The following is a 24,485-nucleotide window of genomic DNA, read 5'->3' as shown; positions in this document are numbered from 1 at the left end:
TACTCTGTTCTGACCTGATTCTCCATTTATTCTGTCCTGGCTTGCACCACCTATCTTTCTTTTTGCACTATTGTAAAAAACATAACAAAAAAAAATTACATTTAAAAAGTAGAAAAAATGTATTTCACATATTAACATATAAGAACTGAAGAAATGTTGTGCAGTAGTCAATCGATTATCTGTATTTTCCAACAGTAATTGTGATTATTTAATAATTTTATTTAAATTGGTTTAATCCAAATTTGTATTACACAAACTATGTTATTTACAAACTGGTTATTTAACCAACAAAGAACAAAGCATATGAGCAAAGTAAACTCAGTATCATTCATATTATTATTATTATTATTATTATTATTATTCATTAATTGCATTAAATGTGCTGCTTTAAAATTAAGTAAATTACTACTTTCTCTTCTCAGGACTCTCAAACTGGAAAATCTTGTCCTTGTTGCGTTCAGAGATAGTTGGATCATTCTCTTTCCTTCCATCCTTTTAGTGACAACTACATAACTTGGACCATTTCATCAACACCTTTCCATTTTGCCTCCTAGAATATAAATAATGTAGTTTTATAGTTGTATTGTTGTCCTGTAGTGTTCGTCACACAGAACTAAACAATTAGTGAATGTTACAAAATGAGAGCGAGACACCTTGACAGAACCCTGTCGTATGGTTATCATTTTCTAACAAGGGTGTTTCTGCTTTCAAAAACGACCGTACCAATAATACGACTACTACTAGCTATAGTAATCCAGTAACACAATAATAACAATGAGGATGAGAAAATGACATGTACATACACAAACCGTGTTTATTTTGTATTAAAAATGACATGTACATACACAAACCGTGTTTATTTTGTATTAAAAATGACATGTACATACACAAACCGTGTTTATTTTGTATTAGTATTACTTCGGACAGTTTTGTACAAACCGATATAAGTGTTCCCACTGCCTCACGAGCTGGGGCTCAGCCACAGGAAACCATAAAAACTAGTTCTCTTTCTGAATGGTGGTTGCAGCCTCCCGCAAAACACTGCACCATGCTGTTTACTAGCTATATTTTGATTTATATTAAAAGACGACCTCTTACTATTCAATTTTACAAATGTATTATAATAACGCACGACTTACTTTTACTACCGACTCGCCTGTTTGTTTGGAAGCACCCAGCAACATTCACCGCGGATGTGACGTCACACTAAAGAAGCGCATTGTCGCTCTGTGAGCGTGATACAGGAATGCACGGTGACAAAATTCACAAAAAAAGCATCCATCAAAATAAGACTGTGCTACGTTTATGAGATATCTTCAGAGCCATCAAGAGTACTTAAATTGTTGGTTTGCTTTCACAGATAAAATTTAACAGATTTTGTTTAAGTGGTTCAAAAAACGGTATTGATACATGTCTGTGTCAAAACCGGGTGCCTCCAGCAGACAACCACTTCAACCGTGTTAAAAATACATACAGAAATAAATTACAGTAAGCACCGAAGTAAAGAATATATATATATATATATATATATATATATATATATATATATATTGTTTACCGTTGTCACTTTACACGTAGCATTTTTTTAAAGCAATATCCATGACATTTTTATCACAGTAAAAATAAACGTACGAATAAATCAGATTTTATTATCAACAACAACAAAAAAAACTATCGGTATTTGTTAAATCTCCAACACGCATTTTCATGTTATAAAATGCATTGTATTACTAGACGAGCAGCTATTATCTAAATAGAAACCCACACAAAAAGTTCAAACGTGTGTATCACGTCATGTGCTGACTTTACCATGCTGCATATCCGGAAACAACTCAGTACACAATACAGTCAACTATAATACAATTACAGGAAGTGTAACATAGATAATATACAATAAATATGAACGTTGCCAAAATAGACTCACTGCTTGTGTTTCGGGTTCCACGTCACACAGTTGTGAATGTCACCTGCAGATAGATTGTTCCCCCAAGCGCTGACCCACGTGCAGTTCATCACTCATCCCATAAGCCCCGCCCCTCTCTTGACGTTTTCAAGCCCTGCCTGTTCATGCCCGCAAAGAACACCCAACCAAACTAACGTCACTGAATATTTCAAACTCCAGACGAGCGGGAACCAACGGAGACAGGTTAGCAGGGAGAGAGCGAGAAGAAAACTTTACAGGCAACTTTATTTACTTATTTATTTATTTAATTAATTAATAACGCGTTTAATATAACATAGCGTGTATGTACTCATTGTGCTTTATGATCAGCAGTTTCTCAATTAAAATGTTATTTCAAACTATCAAGCGATTAACACATTTATTATCTTACTGGGTTACTTTACAATTCTAGTGACCTTAACATAATAAACGCTTTAGTTGGTGGTAAAAATGTAAGTGCATCTTCTTTGTAGGACATTTTTATCAGCTAGTTTCAAGATTTTTTTTAATTTATTTTTTTTACAACATAAGAACATAAGAAGAACATAAGAAAGTTTACAAACGAGAGGAGGCCATTCAGGCCATCTTGCTCCTTTGGTTGTTAGTAGCTTATTGATCCCAGAATCTCATCAAGCAGCTTCTTGAAGGATCCCAGGGGTCAGTTTCAACAACATTACTGTGGACCCTCACAATTCTCTGTGTAAAAAGTGCCTCCTATTTTCTGTTCTGAATGCCCCTTATCTCCATTTGTGACCCCTGGTCCTTGTTTCTTTTTTCAGGTAAAAGAAGTCCCCTGGGTCGACATTGTCTATACCTTTTAGGATTTTGAATGTTTGAATCAGATCGCTGCATACTATAGTCTTCTTTGTTCAAGACTGAATAGATTCAATTCTTTTAGCCTGCATACGACATGAAAAAGACCTAGGAGTTTATATTGACTCAGAAATGTCTTCATCTAGACAATGTGGGGAAGCTATAAAAAAGGCCAACAAGATGCTCAGATGTATTGTGAGAAGTGTTGAATTTAAATCAAGGGAAGTAATGTTAAAACTTTACAATGCATTAGTAAGACCTCACCTAGAATATTGTGTTCAGTTCTGGTCACCTCGTTACAAAAAGGATATTTCTGCTGTAGAAAGAGTGCAAAGAAGAGCAACCAGAATTATCCCGGGTTTAAAAGGCATGTCGTATGCAGACAGGCTAAAAGAATTGAATTTATTCAGTCTTGAACAAAGAAGACTACGCGGCGATCTGATTCAGCAGGGTGATTCTAGTTTCATACCAGCAGTGGTTAAGACTCTGGACTCTTGACCGGAGAGTCTTGGGTTCAATCCCAGGTGGGGGACACTGCTGCTGTACCCTTGAGTAAGGTACTTTATCTAGATTGCTCCAGTAAAAACCCAACTGTATAAGTGGGTAATTGTATGTAAAAATAATGTGTAAAAAATAATGTAATTAGTGGGGCTTGCGAAGCAAGAGTCCCCACTTTAAATCTTCGAAATACTTCTTCTTCTTCTTTGGCACGCTACTCCTCTTACACCGTTTAAGCTAGAAACGCCGTTCAAACTTTAAAACCTGTAGACCGGTCTGGAATAGTGTTCTTGTATACAACTTTTTGATATATTTTATACTATTAAGCTTTTTGTCTTTTTTTGGCCATCTTCATTCACTTTAATGGGACTTTTTTCAACATTCTAAAGCTCCCCATTGTTTAAAAACTCCCAGACTTCCAACATTCTATTTACTGTAAACGATGTAACTTTTGACATAAATCAGCTACTTTGGCCACTTTCCCAACAAGTAAGACAAAAAGTTAGAGGGTATGACATCTTCCTCGACTTCTCTGCTATTCAAATACGAAATCAAAACAAATAACTTTTACCAATCAAGAGGTACACCTGTTTTAGTAACCGCACCAACTACGTTTTCTGTGAACTTTTAGAAATAACTGCAGTTTTGACCACTTTCCCAACAAGTTAGACAAATACTTAGAGGAAATGAAATCTTCCTCTACTTCTCAGCTATACAGGAATGGCATCTACCAATCAAGAGGTACAGCGGTTTTAGTAACCACACCAAGTTCTTTCAGTAGGCTACTTCTCACTGTTAAATTAACTGTCATTGAACTTTGAGAAATTTCAAATGATAGCACATTCTAAGCATGAGACAATTGGTAAACAACGTGACTTTTGACACAAATCAGATACTTTGACCACTTTCCCAACAAGTTAGACAAAAAGTTAGTGTATGAAATCTTTCTCTACTTCTCTGCTCTTTAAATCTGAAATCAGTTCAAAAATATCTTCTCCCAATCAAACAGTACATGTCTGATGAAATGTGTGATCTAACTGCCCCACAGTCCAAAGTAATAAGGTTGATATAGTAGTCTATCAAAGTAATCAGACCAATTATTTTACTAAATTTAACTTTGACTGTATGTAACTGCTTTGCTTTAAAAAGTAAAACTTTTTAAACTTCTTCCACTACCACAAAAATACTTTTAAAGAGCTAAAGCAAGCCCCACAAAACTTTACTTGTAAAGTTACCATCTAGTTGTATGTAAAAAATAATGTGATATCTTGTAACAATTGTAAGTCGCCCTGGATAAGGGCGTCTCCCTAAGAAATAATAAATAATAATACCCCGATGGCCTTTTCTTTTGTGAGGGAGGGCAACATTATCTCCCTACATTACTCTCACTGAAAAATAAATAAACACAATGCCATGAGATTTACAGTCTATTTTATTCTTTAAATAATAATACAATGTTGTACAGATAGCCTATCTCATATGTAAGCATTTTAGTTGTATCATTTCAAACAAATTGACAATACTCATGTTTTAATAGTAACAATTGTGCAAGTCCAGTAAATAACTAATATTGCTTCTGTTCAAATCTAGTTAAAAATCCTAATCATTTTTATTATTCCAATGTAATGTGCAAATCTGAAAGATATGTAAATATGGTAAATGGCAAACTAGTTTAGCAAAACTAAATCGAAAGGGGAAAATAATTTTAAACAAACATTTGTCAGGAAAAGTTTGTTCTGAAATGCTTCTAAACAGTAAACATTAAAGTTTTTTTGTTCCTCCAAATATCCGGGTGTCTATGGTGGTCATGAGGCAGAAAGGAGAATCAGGACTGAAGAACTGCAAGTTTATTTTCCCAAAATCAAATTCTAAACAAAAACACAACTCACTGAGCCAAAACAGAAAGGTTAAACAAGAACAAGTCATGAACACAAAATGAAACAGAAAATCCTTTACCCAAGTCCTGCACTATGTTTTTAAATAAAAATAAAGGAACGTCTCTCTCTCTCTCTCTCTCTCTCTCTCTCTCTCTCTCTCTCTCTCTCTCTCTCTCTCTCTCTCTCTCTCTCTCTCTCTCTCTCTCTCTCTCTCTCTCTCTCTCTCTCTCTCTCTCTCTCTCTCTCTCTCTCTCTCTCTCTCTCTCTCTCTCTCTCTCTCTCGGAGGATTGTGGGAAGAGCTTGCAGAGGGGCGGTAGTGTTTGAACGCTGGTGCGGTAGGAGAGTGTTTTCTGCTACTATTTTTGGCAATTTTTTATAATTTGTTAATCGTTTAGTTTGTTTATATAATATATTTGTTTTGTTGTTTTACTGTTACTGCGTAGCGTTGTGTGTGTGTGTGTGTGTGTGTGTGTGCAGGTCCCGTTATGGGGTCTCATTCTGGAGGGCTTGGTGCTCTGACCCGCCGACACGGGTTTGTTGCTTGCCAAATGCCGGGGTGTCGGTGGAGGTTTGCCTGCTGGCAGTAAGCTCTGTAGTAGGCAGTAATAAAATCATGTCTGCATCAAGAATGAACAATGCTGTGGTCATGTTCTTTAACGAGACGCAGTTTGTTGATACGGTTGTACAGGAAGGTTTTGTAGTAAAAGGTAACTTAGTGCAAGTGTCTCCGTTAGCGATACCTGTTACTAAGGTTATGTTATCAAATGTACCTCCTTTTATTAAGAATGAATTATTGGAGAGAGAACTGAGTAGGTATGGGAAACTGATGGGTCTGATTAAACCTATTTCTTTAGGGTGTAAAGACCCACTGTTAAAACACATACAGTCTTTTAGAAGACAGGCTTTTGTAATGTTACATAATCCCAATACAGTGATTTGAGGTGGCATGGAATTCTTATGTTGAAAGCACTAATTGTATTGTGTTTGCTAGCTCTGATATTCTGATCGGGGAGCATGGGAGGAAGAGTCGGCGTCTGGAGCACCATCACCATGGCTGAACCGCAAGAAGTGCAGCCTACCCCTCAGCCAGAGATGCCTGCAGATCAGGGGGAACCTGTACAGCCTATCCCTCAGCCAGGCACGGCTACAGATCACGTGGAAAAAGTGCAGACAGCCTCTCCCACACACCAAATTAGTGCCAAATACAAACACCGGAGAGGATTGTGTGGTCCATGAAAATAGTAAAGAGAAAGAGTTCATTACTGGCAAAAATTGAAAAAAGAACAATACAAATATTATAGAAACCCTTGAAGGTGAAGAAAAGCTAGAGAGGGGTTCTGAGGCGGTCATTGAAGCGTCTCGCAGCAGCAGCTCTGAGCCTCAGCCAGGAAAGATGACAACTCTCCGCTCGGGGCGGAGCACAGTGCTGCGTCTCAACTTGGCTCTGCAGTGGATTGTACACAAACTGACGCGCAATAGACAGCAGAGTCTGAGGAGGTAGACTGAAGGCAAGGAGAAAACAGAAATAGAAGACTACCAAAGTGGTGGTTATAACTGTGAGGAAATGGATGCAGGAGAAATCTCTGACTCCTCGTTGTTCTCTGACATTCCTGAAAGCCAAACCCCCAGATGTAGTAAATATTATTCTGTTGAAATTAGTCATTATTTTTTAAATGATCAAACTTTGTGCCAGGGAGATCAATTTTTGATAATATTTTTTTAATAAGAGAATTTGTTATCAATAACACAGATGGCTGATTTTAATGTGGGACTGGTTTCTTCAGATCAAGAAAAAGCTTTTGATCGGGTTTACCATTTTTATATTTTTAAAACCCTAGAAGCCTTTGGGTTTGGTCCTCGTTTTATTACTTATATTAAACTAATATATATGAATATTGATAGTGTTTTAAAAATAAATAACGGGCTGAGCCAACCTTTCCCAGTGTACAAGGGTATCAGGCAGGGCTGCCACTCAACTGACATGTTATACTCCCTTTATTGGCTCTGCTGAGGAACAGGTTGTTGGGATGGACAGTGCCTTGCTCTGTTCCAACCACAACAGTGGAGGTGTCTGCCTATGCTGATGACATCACTATTGTTATTTGCAGTAGCAGGGATATCCAGGGGTTACAGCAGAGCCTTGGAATATTCCAGAGAGCGTCATCAGCAAAGATTAACTGGGCCAAGAGTGACACCTTCCTGTTGGGGAGGTGGCAGGAGAGTGGGCCTCCGTTCCTGCCCCAGACTCTGAGGCAGAACAGGTCGGGGATGAAGGTGCTGGGGGTCTTTCTTGGCACAGATACATACATGGAGCAGAATTGGGAGGGCCTGGTGGACAAAGTCAAGGGGAGGCTGGAGCAGTGGCGGGGATTGTTGGTCCAGCTGTCCTTCAGAGGGAGAGTACTGGTCATCAACAACCTGGACTCACTCGATGGCTCAGTGCAACAGAGCTGGCAGGCAGGCTGGGCTGGCGTTGCGAGGGGGGTGAGGGGCTGTGTGTCCCCTGGGCTCAAGGAAACCCTGAGAGAGGGGATAACACAGGGAGGAAGACAGAGACAAGACACTGCTTCCAAAACTGCTGGTGTCTCCCACTGAGAGTGAGGAAGAACAAGGGGAGGAAGAAGAGGAGGAGGAGGAGGGGAAAGGAAAGATTTTAAAACTTAATTTTAAAAATCTCAATTGTAAAGAGTTCTACAATCTCTGTATAAAAGCAGCTTATTGCAGTCGGCTGATGGGGATGGTAGACTCCAGATGGAGGGCTCACCTGTCATTAGGAGAGGAGGGTGCTGTACAAACCCCCACTGGACAAGAGAGTAGGAGACCTGCAGTGGAGACTCCTGCATGGCATCCTGGCCACAGGCATTGATCCTAATCACAGCTCAACCTGCAGTTTCTGTTCGCAGGAGGAGACTGTTTTTCATACGTACAGTGACTGTGAGAGATTAGAACCCTTCTTCCAGCTCCTAAGGGAGCAGCTGAAGGTCCTGGGGGTGGTTTTTACAAAAAAGATGTTCATCTTTGGGGTCCCTTACAGGAATGTCTGTGCTCATTAATTTTCTCTTAGGACAGGCTAAATTAGACATTTTAAAGTCCAGGAAGAACATGCTGACAGGTGCAGGCCTGACAGAGGTGGTCAGACTTTTTAGAGTGCTGGTGGTCTGCAGAATCAAGGTGGATTTCACTTAGTCAGTGACCTGCAGGGCTTCCAGGAGAAATGGTGTGTGGGAGAGTCTGTCTGCTCAGTGAGTGAGGAGGGAAACATTCTTGTATTTATATAGTATTAATTTTTATTTAGTCTGCTTTATTAATGTGTTTTTGATTGATATTCATGACATTTTTGTATTTGTTAAAATCTGTTTTTTTGAGATTTTAATGCTGATGCGCTGGGGAGGCTTCGGCTGATCCCCGGAGGCAGCAAAAGTCTTTATTTTTGTTGTGTTTTTTACTATACAGTATTGTAATGGATTTTAATTGGAATAAGTATTAAATGATCTTAAATTCTCTCTCTCTCTCTCTCTCTCTCTCTTTGATGTAATTGGCCTAATTACGTCACAGGGTAACTGATTGCTGCACACGTGGTAACAGGGGGTCACTCTGTCTCTGATCTAAGCATGAACTGACTCTGCGTGGTGTTTGTTGAAATAATTTGCAGAGACCGATCTTTAGTTTCAGATTCTCTTCTGTATTTTGCCTGTGATAAAAACATAACACATACAAAAAAATAAATAATCAGTCGCCTCCTGAAGTACAGCCACCTCATTCACACGGTTCACAGACTGGGAAGTTAACAGTATTATACTTTATACTATAAGCTATTAAACCAGCATACCAGAGGTTAAATGCCTAAGAGACACAAATGGCAAAATCATAGACGAAGAAAAAAAATAGCAAATATATTAAATGATTACTTTTCACAGGTTTTTACAAAGGAGGACACGGACAACATGCCCCACATTTAGACCTGTTCTTATCCAGTTTTAAATAACTTTAGCATAACAGAGGCAGAAGTGTTAAAGGGAGTAGGAGCTCTTAAAATAAACAAATCCCCTGGGCTGGATGAGATCCTCCCAATAGTACTCAAAGAAATGAAAGAAGTTATTTACAAATCGCTAACCAAGATCATGCAACAGTCTCTTGACACGGGTTGTACCGACAGACTGGAAAATAGCAAACGTAATACCGATCCACAAATAGAGAGACAAAACCGAACCAGGTAAATACAGACCAATAAGCCTGACTTCTATTATATGTAAACTTATGGAAACTATAATAAGATCCAAAATGGAAAATTACTTATATGGGAAGAATATCCTGCGAGACAGTCAGCATGGTTTTAGGAAAGGGAGATCGTGTCTAACTAACCTGCTTGATTTTTTTGAGGATGCAACATCGACAATAGATAATTGCAAAGCATATGACATGGTTTATTTAGATTTCCAGAAAGCTTTTTGACAAAGTCCCGCATAAAAGATTAATTCTCAAACTGAACGCAGTAGAGATTCAAGGAAATGCATGCACATGGATTAGGGAGTGGTTAACATGTAGAAAACAGAAAGTACTGATTAGAGGAGAAACCTCAAAATGGAGCAACGTAACCAGTGGTGTACCACAGGGATCAGTATTAGGTTCTCTGCTATTCCTAATCTACATTAATGATTTAGATTCTGGTATAGTAAGCAAACTCGTTAAATTTGCAGAGAACAAAAATAGGAGGAGTGGCAAACACTGTTGCAGCAGCAAAGGTCATTCAAAATGATCTAGACAGCATTCAGAACTGGGCAGACACATGGCAAATGAAATTTAATAGAGAAAAGTGTAAAGTATTGCATGCAGGCAATAAAAATGTGCATTATAAATATCATATGGGAGATAGTGAAATTGAAGAAGGGAACTATGAAAAAGACCTAGGAGTTTATGTTGACGCAGAAATGTCTTCATCTAGACAATGTGGGGAAGCTATAAAAAAGGCCAACAAGATGCTTGGACATATTGTGAGAAGTGTTGAATTTAAATCAAGGGAAGTAATGTTAAAACTTTACAATGATATATTTATATCAAACAGGTATAAATATATCATTGTAAAGTCAAACAGGTTAGTTAGACACAATCTCCCTTTCCTAAAACCATGCTGACTGTCTCCCAGGATCCTGTTACTATATCCTGTTACTAAGTTATTAATTATTATTATTTGTTTATTTAGCAGACGCCTTTATCCAAGGCGACTTACAGAGACTAGGGTGTGTGAACTATGCATCAGCTGCAGAGTCACTTACAATTACTCGCCCAATTAATCACCCGAAAGACGGAGCACAAGGAGGTTAAGTGACTTGCTCAGGGTCACACAATGAGCTAGTGGCTGAGGTGGGATTTGAACCGGGGACCTCCTGGTTACAAGCCCTTTTCTTTAACCACTGGATCACAATCCCTCCTAGTTGTAACCTCCATGTCCATAAAAGTACATCATAAACATCCTCTGTTGAGGTAGTCTCTGTTTACATTACGTTTCCCCAAAGTAATCTGAAAGTAATTTTATTTGAGTAGTGTGATTTAGGAAAATCTATTAATGAGTGTCCCTGTTCTGGTGCTTCCCCTGCAGCAAACTTTGTCCCCAGTGTGTACAGTGACACAGCAGTGTAGCTGGGGATGAGCGTATTGCATACAGCTTCAAAGAGCAAAAGGATCACACCTGTATTTCTACAGGTCTACCTCTATTTGAATTCCGAAAGCATTGTTACAGGTAAGCTTTTCAATGGTTACTCTTTAGTTAACGTCTGTTTTATTATCAGGGAACAGCCACCTGCTTTATGATTGTTTTTACTCTGCTTTACCACACCCAGGTGTGCACCATCCTATGTTTTACCATGCTTTTCACTATATTACAAACTCAATTTTTTTCAAACTCCTGATCCTTGTGGTAGTTTTACTGTGTGTGGAATTTAATTAAAAGTATCTGAATATTGTTTAGCAAAACACTCTGATCACCTTTTATAATACATTTTTTTATTTAACCTACTATTATAATAAACTATTTCGAGTCTATATATAACAATCAAATAGAGATTTTAGTAAAACCACACCATGTGTCTGTTTCTTTATTATGTCTAGGTTTGAAGGAAGGTTCTGTTTAAAGTCGATTTTACAACCAGCTCAAATTGGTATGTGTGGTCGGATTGACAGGCTCAACAAACCCTGTGAACGGGGTAGCATTTGGTGAAATACTTTGAGATACAGTGTGGTGATAAAAACAGCTGTTTTAAAAAAAAAAAAAAAAAAAATTGAAAAATTAAGACGCTTTTGTATACACCTGTATCTCAAAAAGTACAGCTAATTAAGGAACCACACTTAGCATACACATAGTCCGGGAGTGTAGATGTGTAACAGGGTATTTATATTTTCGGGGGTCCTGGTTTTACTGAAATTGAACCAAATAATGGTCTGACGTCAGTGATTGGCCGCGTTGCTTTCGACCGTTCCATTTCACTGAATAGGGAGACATTGAATAGCCTATAGTTCAGCACACACGGGTCAAATCTGTGTTTCTGTCTGAAGAAAACTGGTAATCCGTGATAATAATTAGTGCTTGTGCCTTCAGTACTGGGGAAACCAATAATAATTGGTTCATTTAGGAAATACGCCCCCCCCCCCCCCCCTCTCATTTTATGATATGGTCGGGGCACACACACACACACACACACACACACACACACAGAGTCAGCGGTCCGAGCCCAACAGTGTATACTTGCAAGACGGACGACACGCCTCACACCCCAAGTCTGGTACCCTTATAACTGCCTCTACAGTGACACAATTTCCAAGTCCTCACATTGATGCACTGATCCCACCCATGTGAAGCTGTTTGTTTTTTTTGTTTAACTAATATACTTTTCTCTGTATTGTCAATGTCGTAACATGTAATATGCCCATTTTGTTTATGTTTTTCAAATATTGAATACATCGGCATTGCATTCTAAATAAACCATTTAATCATCATTACATTTATAAAGGCAGTAATTAATGTGATTACATTTCCATATAATATATTCAAAAGCAGTAATCGTTAACTATTTGCAGTATGTAATGTATGTTAAAAAAAACAAAGAAAAACAAAAAAACAACAAAGATAATCTGCAAGCATTGTTGGGAATGGTCTTGATGTCAGCGTATTTTTAAAATATTGCTTGATACTCTGATTAATATCCTGCCCTCCGCTTCTTTGGAAACTGTTCAATTATCCGTTTGTTTCTATTGCAACAATACTGTTAGAACGGAACCCTATAAAAATGTACTACTGGATTTTGGAACAAGGTACGATGGTATCTGTGAAAGTCCAATTGTATTGTATAATAAATGTATCCTACACCATCAATGTACAATTCCCTGTGTTACAATAATGCAGTACAACCATAGTAATAATAGTATAGCTACACTATAGAACCGTGGTACATTTTTATAGGGGTATAGATTCACACAATCTACATTTACTTAATCGTATTAAAGTAAGAATGATGTGTGTCATTCTCCTCTTATTTACAGTGTAAAATTGACATGCTTACATGTCTGTATAGGTTAGCCTCGGTATACACAATAAAATATAGGAAGCTGAAGTTCAGGTCGTCACTCATATTATTTGCATCCCAGTTTTTGTTTTGTCCTTTAAGCTTATATGCCAATCGATTTGAATGATTATCCCTTTGTTTCATATCACGTTGACCTGCTTTTTGTCTGTGAGTATCCCACAAGGATCATCCCTTCTACAAGTGCATGTAACCTGGCCCAACATGGATTTATGTGGCACATATGCCAATGGAGTTTGTATGTCATAGCTAAATATCTCTGTGCCATGTATTTACATATCCTAAATGAAATACAGACTGAAATTAGAATTTTAATGTAGATGTAAAATAAAAATACAGGCCTGCGTAAACCATTGTGCAATCAGTTTTTAATATATATATATATATATATATATATATATATATATATATATATATATATATTTTTTTTCTATAACTGTTAATTTGCAGCATGCACAAAGTGAATTAGATATAGGGTATATTCACCCCTGGACATGTTCACATAGATATACCAGCATGTGGATTAGTGTTTAGGGCTCTGGACTCTTTACCGGAGGGTTGAGGGTTCAAAACCAGGTAGGGCACTGCTGCTGTACCCTTGAGCAAGCAGGAACTTCACAGATTGCTCCAGTAAAATACCCAGCTCTATAAATGGGCACAAATACAAGTCACTTTAAATAAAAGCATCAGCTAAAAAAATATCTATAGCAATTTATGCCCATATGTGAAACACACACACACACACAAAATACAGCAATTTATCATGTAGTTACATAGAGGTGGTGATTAAATGGGTCTCTTTTAGCAAGATACAGTTGTATTGAAGTGAAAGTGGTTGCCTATAGGTACAGTTGGTGGCTAAAAGTGGAACTGAAGACAAACCAACCCTAACCCCAAACCCTAAATAACAAGCTGTGATGCAAATTAAAATCCAACTACAGCCTCGTATTAAAGATTATAATCATTAAACACTTCTGTGATGTTTGTTGGTAGAGAAGTGAATTAGTAGAAAGGGAGTGGATTTAATCTGTTCCTATTAAATTTGGAAGATTTTTTGATTACATACACAATATACACATAGGGTAGCAGTGTAGAGTAGAGGTTAAGGCTCTGGACTTGACTGGAGGGTAGTGGGTTCAATCCCAGGTGGAGGGACTTTGCTGCTGTACCCTTGAGCAAGGTACTTTACCTAGATTGCTCCAGTAAATCCCCAGCTGTATAAATGGGTAATAGTATGTAAAAAAAATGTGATATGTTGAACAATTGTAAGTCACCCTGGATAAGGGTGTCTGCTAAGAAAGAAATAATAATAATAATAACATAAGAACATAAGAAGAACATAAGAAAGTTTACAAACTTGCTCGTTTGGTTGTTAGTAGCTTATTGATCCCAGAATCTCATCAAGCAGCTTCTTGAAGGATTCCAGGGTGTCAACTTCAACAACATTACTGGGGAGTTGGTTCCAGACCCTCACAATTCTCTGTGTAAAAAAGTGCCTCCTATTTTCTGTTCTGCATGCCCCTTTATCTAATCTCCATTTGTGATCCCTGGTCCTTGTTTCTTTTTTCAGGTCAAAGAAGTCCACTGGGTCGACACTGTCTATACCTTTTAGGATTTTGAATGTTTGAATCAGATCGCCGTGTAGTCTTCTTTGTTCAAGACTGAATAGAGTCAATTATTTTAGCCTGTCTGCATACGACATGCCTTTTAAACCCGGGATAATTCTGGTTGTTCTTTGCACTCTTTCTAGAGCAGCAATATCCTTTTTGTAACGAGGTGACCAGAAATGAACACAATATTCTAGGTGAGGTCTTACTAATGCATTGTAAAGTTTTAACATTTAGAGTCATACATGTGTGCAGTTTTGCTTCCCCACATCGTCTAGAAGAAGACATTTCTGAGTCAACATAAACTCCTAGGTCTTTTTCATAGATTCCTTCTTCAATTTCAGTATCTCCCATATGATATTTATAATGCACATTTTTATTGCCTGCATGCAATACTTTACACTTTTCTATATTAAATGTCATTTGCCATGTGTCTGCCCAGTTCTGAATGCTGTCTAGATCATTTTGAATGACCTTTGCTGCTGCAACAGTGTTTGCCACTCCTCCACTCCTCCTATTTTTGTGTCGTCTGCAAATTTAACAAGTTTGCTTACTATACCAGAATCTAAATCATTAATGTAGATTAGAAATAGCAGAGGACCTAATACTGATCCCTTTGGCACACCACTGGTTACCTCGTTCCATTTTGAGGTTTCTCCTCTAATCAGTACTTTCTGTTTTCTACATGTTAACCACTCCCTAATCCATGTGCATGCATTTCCTTGAATCCCTACTGCGTTCAGTTTGAGAATTAATCTTTTATGCGGGACTTCGTCAAAAGCTTTCTGGAAATCTAAATAAACCATGTCGTATGCTTTGCAATTATCCATTGTCTTTGCTGAATGAATGAGCTGTAGTTTGAAACACACAGCATAGTTAATAACCATACACAGTACATATGTACTTCATCAGTGAAAAATATTGGCATTTTTTACATTGTATCCAAATGGCTTGTTCTGTGCCAGTACAAACATTTCAGCACTCTATGTTAACTAGATCAGCCAAAGGATGTGTGGATATAGTGCTCACCTGGTAATGGCACAGTCGTGTAGTGTACAGGGTGGGTCATACAGTCAGGAGAATTCAGGTTGCCCTGGCTATTTGAAGTTTGCTGTCTTTGCTTGGGGATTCTAAAGGAGTGTCACACTGGCTCTGGTGATCTTGCCGGTCAGAGGGGCAAAACCAGCAGGGACTGTTTCTCCTCACCATGCTACAGTTCAGCTCAAGCGGACACATGCAGGGTTGGTCTTTGTTCTCCAGAGGCAGATAGCTCACTGACATCTGCTCTCAAGTTCCTGGGTGAAAGTCCTCCTGAGATGTTGTGGGAAATTGCTGCAGTGAGGGAATGTAATTGGACATCTTGGGAGTAAATTGGGGGTATGTGGCAATGTGACCTGCCCCTGTGTGCATTTTTATGTTGTATGTTGCGTGTGTTAATGTTGGTGTATTGTAGTTGGTACACGGGATATAATGTGGGTAATGAGCACGAGTATTTAAAATGTATAGGCCTAATTGTATTTAGGGACGGGAATTGCACTTCACTTCACGTGCATTTAAAGTACTTAATATATGAGCACAGAGTATTCACAGATTAGTTCACATGCTGGGATTCAAGTGAATAATGAATTGGTAATTGAATCCCAGCACAATTGTATATATATATATGCACGTTTTACTCAGTCGGGGTTTGTGTGTTCAGTGACTGGAGAACGGGAGTGAGGAAGGAGAAAAGTAAAGAAAAGAAAAGTTTCTTTGACTCGCCATGTTTGTTTGTCTGTTTACTGTTTTGTCGTTTTGTTTGTCTATTTATTTTGGCTTAAAGTGCCGTGTTCTGTTTTGTTCAACCTTTTATTTATTTGTTTATTAAAACACTGCGCGCTGCCGCGACTCAGTTTCATCACTACTGCCTGTGTGTCTGTGATTCTTTCTGGCCTGACGTCATCCACTACAGCCTGTTTGTCACAGGGTAAAATAACTGAGCACTAGATTTTTAAGTAAAAAGAGTAATCCAAGCCAAACAACGTTATGCCAGCTATATAGAATATGTATACATCTGTTTATAAATACAAGCTGCATGGAAGCAGTGTGTTCTTGGTATTGTATCACAACATAATCCATAGTTCAAGCTGCAGCTCTGTGTTTTTAACTGTTTCCCACACTTACCTGTATACATTCAGCTTCTCAGATAACAATGTAAGCTATCTAGCTGCTGGGCCTTGATGTCAAAACTACTGGTTAGAATCCATGCTTGTTTTGTACTCCAGTTTCCAAACAAGCATGCCTTCTTCTGCAGTTAAAAGAGGAGGAAATGAAATACAGAAAATGTATATAGTATAAATCATCCATTTAATAAGCAGGTTAATTTGGAAACGGCTTCATTCATCACAGAGAATATACCTTCTCTGGAGGAAAAAAAGCTAAATTTAAAAGGAGTAGCTCATTAAGTTTCACATTCTGCCTTACAGGTGCCAAATGCCATCCCTTCAGAGACAAAGAACATGATGCTGATGGGAAACCACATATTGAAAATAAACACCAGGACATTTCCGAGGTTTAAGAGTATTGTTTCCCTGGACTGTCCTACAGCTGGCTGCACGAAGTAGAAGGGAACACATTCACTTACATGCACACTCTGGAGCACCTGACTCTTCAGCAGCACCACTCTGTGCTAATGGTGGGATCCCAGGCCTTCTACCCACTTTATAAGCTGAAGTCTCTGAGAATCGGCAAAATCCAAACACAAGACATGAAGACTATATTCTTTGATCTACGAAATAGCCAGCTGGATACTCTGGGTCTGTACAGAATAGATTTTGAGACAATGAGGAAGCCCATGTTTGAGGACGTTGGCCAGTGCCCCCTGAATACCTTGGAGATATTTTCCTCATCCATAAACCTGATAGATGACTCTGCCTTTTCTGATCTGAAGGACTTGAGAGAGCTTCTGGTGAAAGAGTCCTCAATAAAAACCATTCACCCGAATGCTTTGATGAAACTGCATGCCCTTGAGTCCTTGACCCTAGAGGGGTGTTCCCTGGACCAGGTGCCACGTGGTGTCCTGTATTCCCTGACCAACCTGCAGGTTCTTAATTTAAGAAGAAACATGCTGCAGACCCTCCCAGCAGAGCTGTTCAAATACAATGGGAAGTTGCTCCACATCGACCTCAGTCTCAACCGTCTCCAGACTCTGCCCGAAGGCATCTTCAGACTCCCGTCCACTCTTTACGTGAACCTCAGCGGGAACTATTTCACTTGCGACTGCAGCCTGGCCTGGGCTTCTTTCTGGGTGAAGTCCTTGGGAAACACAACCAATGCAGAGGATTTCATGTGCTTCGCCCCTGTAGAGCTTCGTGGCAAGCATTTGAAGGATTTTAATCCCATATGCATTCCTGAATATGTATGGTATATTCTCATAGTCATCCTCGGAATGACTGTCTTGTCGATTGTGGTTGTCCTGCTTTATGTGTACCGTTGGAAGATCTACTATCAGTGGTACCTGCTGTTGTCCAAGAGGAAAGACACAGAAGTCTGGGAGAACAACCCCAGGTTTAAGTATGATGCTTTTGTTGCCTACTGCGAGAGGGATTTTGAATGGGTAGTCCATGAGTTGATTCCTAACCTAGAGAACAATGCCGGTCTTCCGAACATGAAATTGTGTGTGCCGGACAGAGACTGGGAGCTGGGAGGCAACATCCTGGACAACGTGGAGAGCAGCATTCAGAGAAGCAGGAGGACCATCTGTGTGATATCCACGAACTTCCTGAAGAGTGAGTGGTGCAAGCTGGAAATGAGCCTGGCACACATGCAGCTCTTCTCAGAGAACAGAGATGTCTTGGTTTTCGTATTCTTGGAGAAGATCCCTGTTGAAAGGTTGTCCCAGCAGCAGAAGCTCCGCAGGGAAATGTGTAAGAAATCCTGCCTCGACTGGCCGGGAGGAGAAACAACTGCTCAGAAAGTCTTTTGGGAGAAACTCAGATCTCTCATTTTCAAAAACCCTGTGGTCCAACAAATTTAAACTAAATGAAAAATCTACAGTGGTTCATTAACAACAGTGGCAAAAAAAATAGAAATGTGTTATGTTAAGACAATTGAAACCATTATCCCAGGATAAATTATAAAACATAAATAAGTGGTTATAAAAATAGCATAAAACAAAAATATAACATAACTTATGCAATGTGAAAGTGCTTTGAGTGAAACAGTTCAAAGTGTCGCAGGTGACGCTGAACTAGTTATTCCATATAGTAAAACATTAGACTCTATTGCATGGAGGATCTCAGTAAGCTACAGTAAATGGTTCATCAAATGAAACAGATTCAGTTATGTTAAGTTTGCTACTGATGTGGAAAAGAACAGTAATTGGATACCAGAAAATATGAATAACAGTGAGTTTTGGCCTCCTTCAGTGTTCTGGATGGAAGTGACTCTGTGCGAACAGAAGGGAATGTACAGTAACAATGTGTACAGATCCAGAACTATTGTACATGGTGCAGAATTAACCCTGACACACAAATTGAAACATAATCCTCTTGTTATGTGTGCATGTAATATGTGCCAAAGCAAGTCATCAGTGACTGGGCCCAAACTTTGTCCAGCCTGTAGTCATTTAGCTAAACACTGTAGAATCTTGTTTGAATGTAATGATTCTGAAGGAATTTCTTTCTCTCATCTAAATGTAGATCCAAAGGATATTAAGAGGATTGAATGCATAAATTGTGAAGGAGGTCATTTAGTGAAATGGGCTCATCTAGGTAAATTGGAATGTGTAGAAGGTGTCCCAGCTAAACGTGTCCAAGTATCTTGTAGGTACGAAGTGAGATGGCGTCTCACACCTGTGATGCTAAACTTTGGATAAAGGGGCCTGTTGTCGTTTTCGCAGAACCAACCAGAGCTGAACCCGGCACAGAAGTTGAATCCTGCTGGGAACGCTGAGATATGCAGGACATGGACTAGGCAATTTCAAATATGGAATGTATTATAAAATGAAGTGTCAAAGATATTAGGAAGGATAAAGAAAGAGTATCCTTGTACCACCAGTAGGTGGCTCTCTTGCTCCATGAAATAGGTCAGTCCTCACTTGTTTGGAATTACACATGTATTCAATCAAATACTTGATAGTCTGAGAATCCCTAAGAAAATATATATAATGACCGATTTACCACTAGTATATCTAATCTTCAGAAAGCATGACGCTTGATAAAAAGCACCATTCCAGCTAAAAGTGAACGTTAATCTACAAATTTATGTCCTAAAAACACAAGATAAGAAGAGACTCTTTATGACCAAAAGTTTAACTAACAAGCCAGAGGTCTTGAGAAAAAATCCTGTCTCGGCTGGATTTTGTATGAACAAAGGGTCGAGCCTAGTTGAATGCAGTTATACTGGCCTATATTTGGATTTAAATCCTCAAAAGGGATTCACCAAAATAATATTATAGCAATTGATAAACAGAGGTAAATTAATTGAAAGATTATCTTATAATGAAACAGGTTCAGTGCTAATTGAAACTGTTTATAGTTCATAACACTTATTTCATAAGATTAGTAATATGTTTCAAGTATTTGCTATAATGAGAAAACATATTATTTAAAACTGACAAGTATTATTGCTTGTTCACGACTTTGCTGTAGTGATAAGAAGATTAAAACCTGGAGCAGTATTCGATTTACTTAAATGGGAAAATGGTACAAGTTTATTCTTCTTTCTATTGAACAATAAGACTTCTAGACATTATGATATCCATTGAAGTATAGAAGTTAAAAGGTGTTGTGTTATGTTTTTGTGTTAAGTTTGTAATAATATACTATAATGTACCTTGTTATTAATCCACTATACTATTGTCTAATGATGTTAGATGGATTCCTTATAATGTGGTGATTTGAAACTGCTACAGTGAAACCAGGGCCTCTCTTCTTATCTAGAAAGAAGGAAGGTCCTTGAGTTCCACTTCAGCAGAGCTGCAAGCCTCATAGAGATAGGAGTGGTAAGGTTTATGGAATTAGTGGTTTAGCACAGATAAGAATATATCTTGAAATAATATGCAAAAAGTATGGCTTAACAGACCTTTATAGGTCATAAATCTAAAAAGTGTTTGCACAGACTCTGACCTTGGAAAAAACAAGAGACTGTGGAAACTGCTAGCAGTAACATATTCCCAGAGAGGTACAGGTCAGAGCCTGGTCAGTGCATCTCTTAATGGATAAATAATTGTAATGAAAACTATTACCACTTAAACTTAGTGAAACTAAATGACTTGAATATTGTATGAGACAAACTTTTGTCAAATACTCTTTTAGACAATGGTATATGGAATCAAAACTGACTCATTAACAAAATGATGAAACAATATGAAGTTAAAAGAAACACATACCTTTAATTTAGCATAATATAATCACTTAGAAGAGGATGTCACATATTAAGAACATCTCTCATATAACATATAAAATTAGTGTTTTGCATGCAGTAGTGTTTTTATATTATATTATAAACCAAGATCCTGGGAACCTTGGTTCACTTAACGTTTCAGATAAAGGAGGGGCTCGGAGGAAAGCAAAGAAATGAGATCATAGGTTTGGAGTTAGACAAATATGAAGTATTGAATTTATTGAGTACATGAGACCTATTAATTCTGAAAAGTTAGTCCGGATCTTTTGAAAACTATTATTTGTAAAATGGATAAGAACTGTCCCACCTGATTAATGATTGGATTTAATTGAGGCGTCCCATGTATTCCAATGAGACGAAAAACCTATTTAACTCCAGAGTAATTTCAATGGAGTACCACACTCATCCCAGACAGGGTAAGGTGGTCCATCTTCTGCAAACCAAAAACACAATTGAACTGATTTAACTCAGTTTAATTTGCCTGGTGAAGACAGTCATATCCTTTTACGATCTATATTAAAGGGTAAGCATTAATCAATTATTATTTTATCTCACATGTATTGCTATAAGGGACTCACGCTATGTTTAGAAGATAGGAGAACATTTGTTGAATGTGCTGAAAAGAGGCTACTGGGTGTATTTAGTGTCGTGGTCGTGGCCAGGCCTGCCGGCTGCACGAATACATAAAGATGTATTAAAGTGTTAACGTTAATATCTGTTAAGACACTGGACTGCCCAGAACGTCTGTCAGCTGGGGATATGAAGTAGCCTGTAGCTACTCAATCCAATATTTAACTGTTAATAAACCGAAGGAGTACTGATCATACTCTGATTCGTAAAAACACTTTAGATACATGAGTCTGTCAATTTCTTGGGTACTATGTTGGTCATCCGAATATACTGCGGGTCCAGAGCACGAACTATATCCCACTAGGAGTAATAACATCTCTGTCCTCCTAACGTCTCCCCTGAGATAAGAGTGTATGCTGAGCAAATAGAAAAAGTACGTAAAGAAATCTGAACACGCGGATTTCGTGACAAAAGGCTCTGTCTGTCTGTTCTATTACAGCTTTCTAAGTACAATCTATGCAGAAAACACGCTTTTCAACTGTACCAGTGCATTTGCCACAGACTGCCTTTTCACAATGGGCGCAGACATCAAAAGTTATGTTTTTATTGCATTTAGCAACCTGGCATTGTCTTTTATTCCATGTACCAGTGGGTGCAGCGCTGGCTGAAGGTTGAGTGGCATTTACCAGCCGGCTTTCGTGTCTCTTCTTAAAATGTTTCTGCCATAGCTCCAGGGTTAGCTGCAAAATGAAGTCCCTCCGAGTGATTGTGTTGCCGATGCACTCCTTGTACAAAACCAAAGCGTTGATGAATGCCAGGTCCAAAACATTATAAAAAAAAAAAAAAAAACAGACACAGGCCACTGCGAGTACCACCTTTGACAGAATACAGCCGTGCCATTTGATCCATTATATCCACACTGTACTTCGTTGTGTTGTAAAATGCAACAGTCTCTAGCTTTCGTTTCTTCTTCTTCTTCTTCTTCTTCTTCTTCTTCTTCTTCTTCTTCTTCTTCTTATTTATTTCTTAGCAGACACTCTTATCCAGGGCACTTACAGTCGTAAACTGATCTGTGCAGAGAGCTTAAAATGCTGTGGCTGTGTGGTCCAGTGGTTAAAGAAAAGGGCAGTGGTTAAAGAAAAGTTGCTGTTAACTTACAAGGCCAGTGGTTAAAGAAAAGGGCTTGTAACTAAGAGGTCCCCGGTTCACATCCCACCTCAGCCACTGACTCATTGTGTGACCCTGAGCAAGTCACTTAACCTCCTTGTGCTCCGTCTTTCGGGTGAGACGTAATTATAAGTGACCCTGCAGCTGATGCATAGTTCACACACCCTAGTCTCTGTAAGTCGCCTTGGATAAAGGCGTCTGCTAAATAAACAAATAATAATAATAATGCGCACTTTTTAAAAAAAATGTGCACCGTCACACTCAGGGTGGCACAGTCGTTCTGCCTGAGAAATGTAGTGTAAATAATAATAATATATGGTGTGTAGAATGGCTTTCATCAGTGTTTCAAGCACTCAACAGTGAGACTCATGTTAAGGAAGTTACTAAAGTATCTTTTTACCATTTGAGAAATATAGGTAAATTTAGACCAATTATTTCCATATCAGATGCCTAGAGACTAATTGTCCTACAATGTATGGTATCCCACTTGCAGCTTGTTAAGAATACCGCCGCTAAAATTCAGACTAAAACCAGGGAAAGTTAACATATTACCCCTGTTTTGGCCTCTTTACACTGGCTCGCTGTGCAATATAGAATTGGTTTGAAGATGTTGCTGTTAACTTACAAGGCCCTGAATGGATTAGCACCTAGTTATTTGCAGGAGTTACTGACCACGTATCTTCCAAACCGCACTCTGAGGTCACAGGATGCAGGGCTGCTGGTTATTCCCAGGTCAACAAAAGCAACACGGGAGTTAGGGCTTTTTCTTGTAAAGCCCCTAAATTATGGAATGTATAAAAAGCACCATATAAATGCAATAAATAAATAAAATAACACTGACGTGCTTTATACCTTGGATTACGGAGGCAAAACCGGCAGGGACTGTTTCTCCTCATCACGCTACAGCAAACCCTGCTGGCCAGGTGCCCAGTGAGCTCAAAGGCAGACATCTGCAAGGTTGACTTTTTGACCTCTAGAGGTCACATCTGCTGTCGAGTTCCTGGGTGAAAAAGGAAGCTGGCTTGGTCGTGAGATCGGGAGACGTCCACTGAACCTTCAGGTCTGCTGAGCCATGTGGAGAATTGCTGAGGTGAAGGGAAAAGCGATTGGGCATTCCAAATTGGGAGGAAAATAATAATAATTGGTGTGGCAAAGTGGTTTGTAGTGTGCAGGTGTAGAGGTGATGCAGTGCACAGCAATGATTGACACAACACAGTTCACGGTCCAACAGCTCTTTATTTTGGCTGTGTTGCTTGTTTGCAACAATAAATAATAATAACTAGCAATACACAACAATGGTATTGCACAGTTAAAACCCACAGGGTTCAGTCCCAAAATAATACTTATAATAATAACATGGACTTTAAACACAAACACAATCACAATTCCCAAAGTGAGTGCTCCTAGTGCAAGTGGTGATTTAAACTTATAATAGTGAAAAATCAGTGCATGTATGTGATTAGATAACATAACTTACCATATAAATGGTAGTTTAAAAGTTTTTCTAGAAATAATTAAGGTACTTCCTCTGTTAATCTGATTGCATCCAGTACAGTTTGATTTGTCCTTAGGAAACTATAAAAAAGTTCCTATTGTAATTTTGGTAACTTATAGTTGTGAAGTAATTTTAGAGAATATCTTATATGTAATACTATACCTTGCCACATGCTATAGTACTGGAAAATATCTTAAATGGGAAACTACAAAAGAGTTTTTTGAGAATGTTTTATGTGTGATATCTTTGAAGTTACTTGTCACATACTACAGCTATGGCCAACATTTTTGTATCACCCTATATAATTAACACATTTTGCTTCATAAAGTCGAATGAAACCTGCTGTATAATGTTATGTTAATATATTGAATGACATACCGCTTTGTTGTTTTCCATGTACTTAATGAACAACTGACAAAAAATGTGAAATTTCAAAATCTAACATGAAATACTGTTCAACGATTATGGCATCCAGTAGACTTTTGAGATACCATTTTGTAGTTTCTTTGATTACATGATGTTAAATAAAAGATCTAAATGATGTTCATGTGGTTTTT

At 38.4% G+C, this 24,485-nt stretch overlaps 2 protein-coding genes across 3 annotated transcripts in view; one reads left to right on the top strand and one right to left on the bottom strand.

Moving 5' to 3' along the window:
• LOC117411724 (putative tRNA (cytidine(32)/guanosine(34)-2'-O)-methyltransferase) overlaps positions 1 to 2,050 on the bottom strand; it is a 34,745-nt gene extending 32,695 nt beyond the window's left edge. The window contains exon 1 of the mRNA XM_059008543.1: positions 1,925 to 2,050. The gene's annotated coding sequence lies outside the window, so the exon portion shown is untranslated. The remainder of the gene's footprint in view (positions 1 to 1,924) is intronic.
• A 46-nt stretch (positions 2,051 to 2,096) lies between these two features.
• LOC131706789 (toll-like receptor 2) lies at positions 2,097 to 21,545 on the top strand. Of its 2 annotated transcripts, none has more exons than XM_059008542.1 (2): positions 2,097 to 2,146; positions 16,778 to 21,545. In XM_059008542.1, the coding sequence occupies exon 2, from the start codon at positions 16,936 to 16,938 to the stop codon at positions 18,325 to 18,327; it is 1,392 nt and encodes a 463-aa protein (XP_058864525.1). In that variant the 5' UTR covers positions 2,097 to 2,146; positions 16,778 to 16,935; the 3' UTR covers positions 18,328 to 21,545. The 2 variants fall into 2 exon arrangements, with proteins under 2 accessions (XP_058864525.1, XP_058864524.1); XM_059008541.1 differs by lacking the exon at positions 2,097 to 2,146 and adding an exon at positions 10,734 to 10,868.
• Positions 21,546 to 24,485: the final 2,940 nt, after the last annotated feature.

This window comes from Acipenser ruthenus, chromosome 37, assembly GCF_902713425.1.
Source record: "Acipenser ruthenus chromosome 37, fAciRut3.2 maternal haplotype, whole genome shotgun sequence".
Lineage (NCBI taxonomy): Eukaryota > Metazoa > Chordata > Actinopteri > Acipenseriformes > Acipenseridae > Acipenser > Acipenser ruthenus.
The sequence above is the reverse complement of the archived record's forward strand: the minus strand, read 5'-3'. Positions and strand labels throughout refer to the sequence as shown.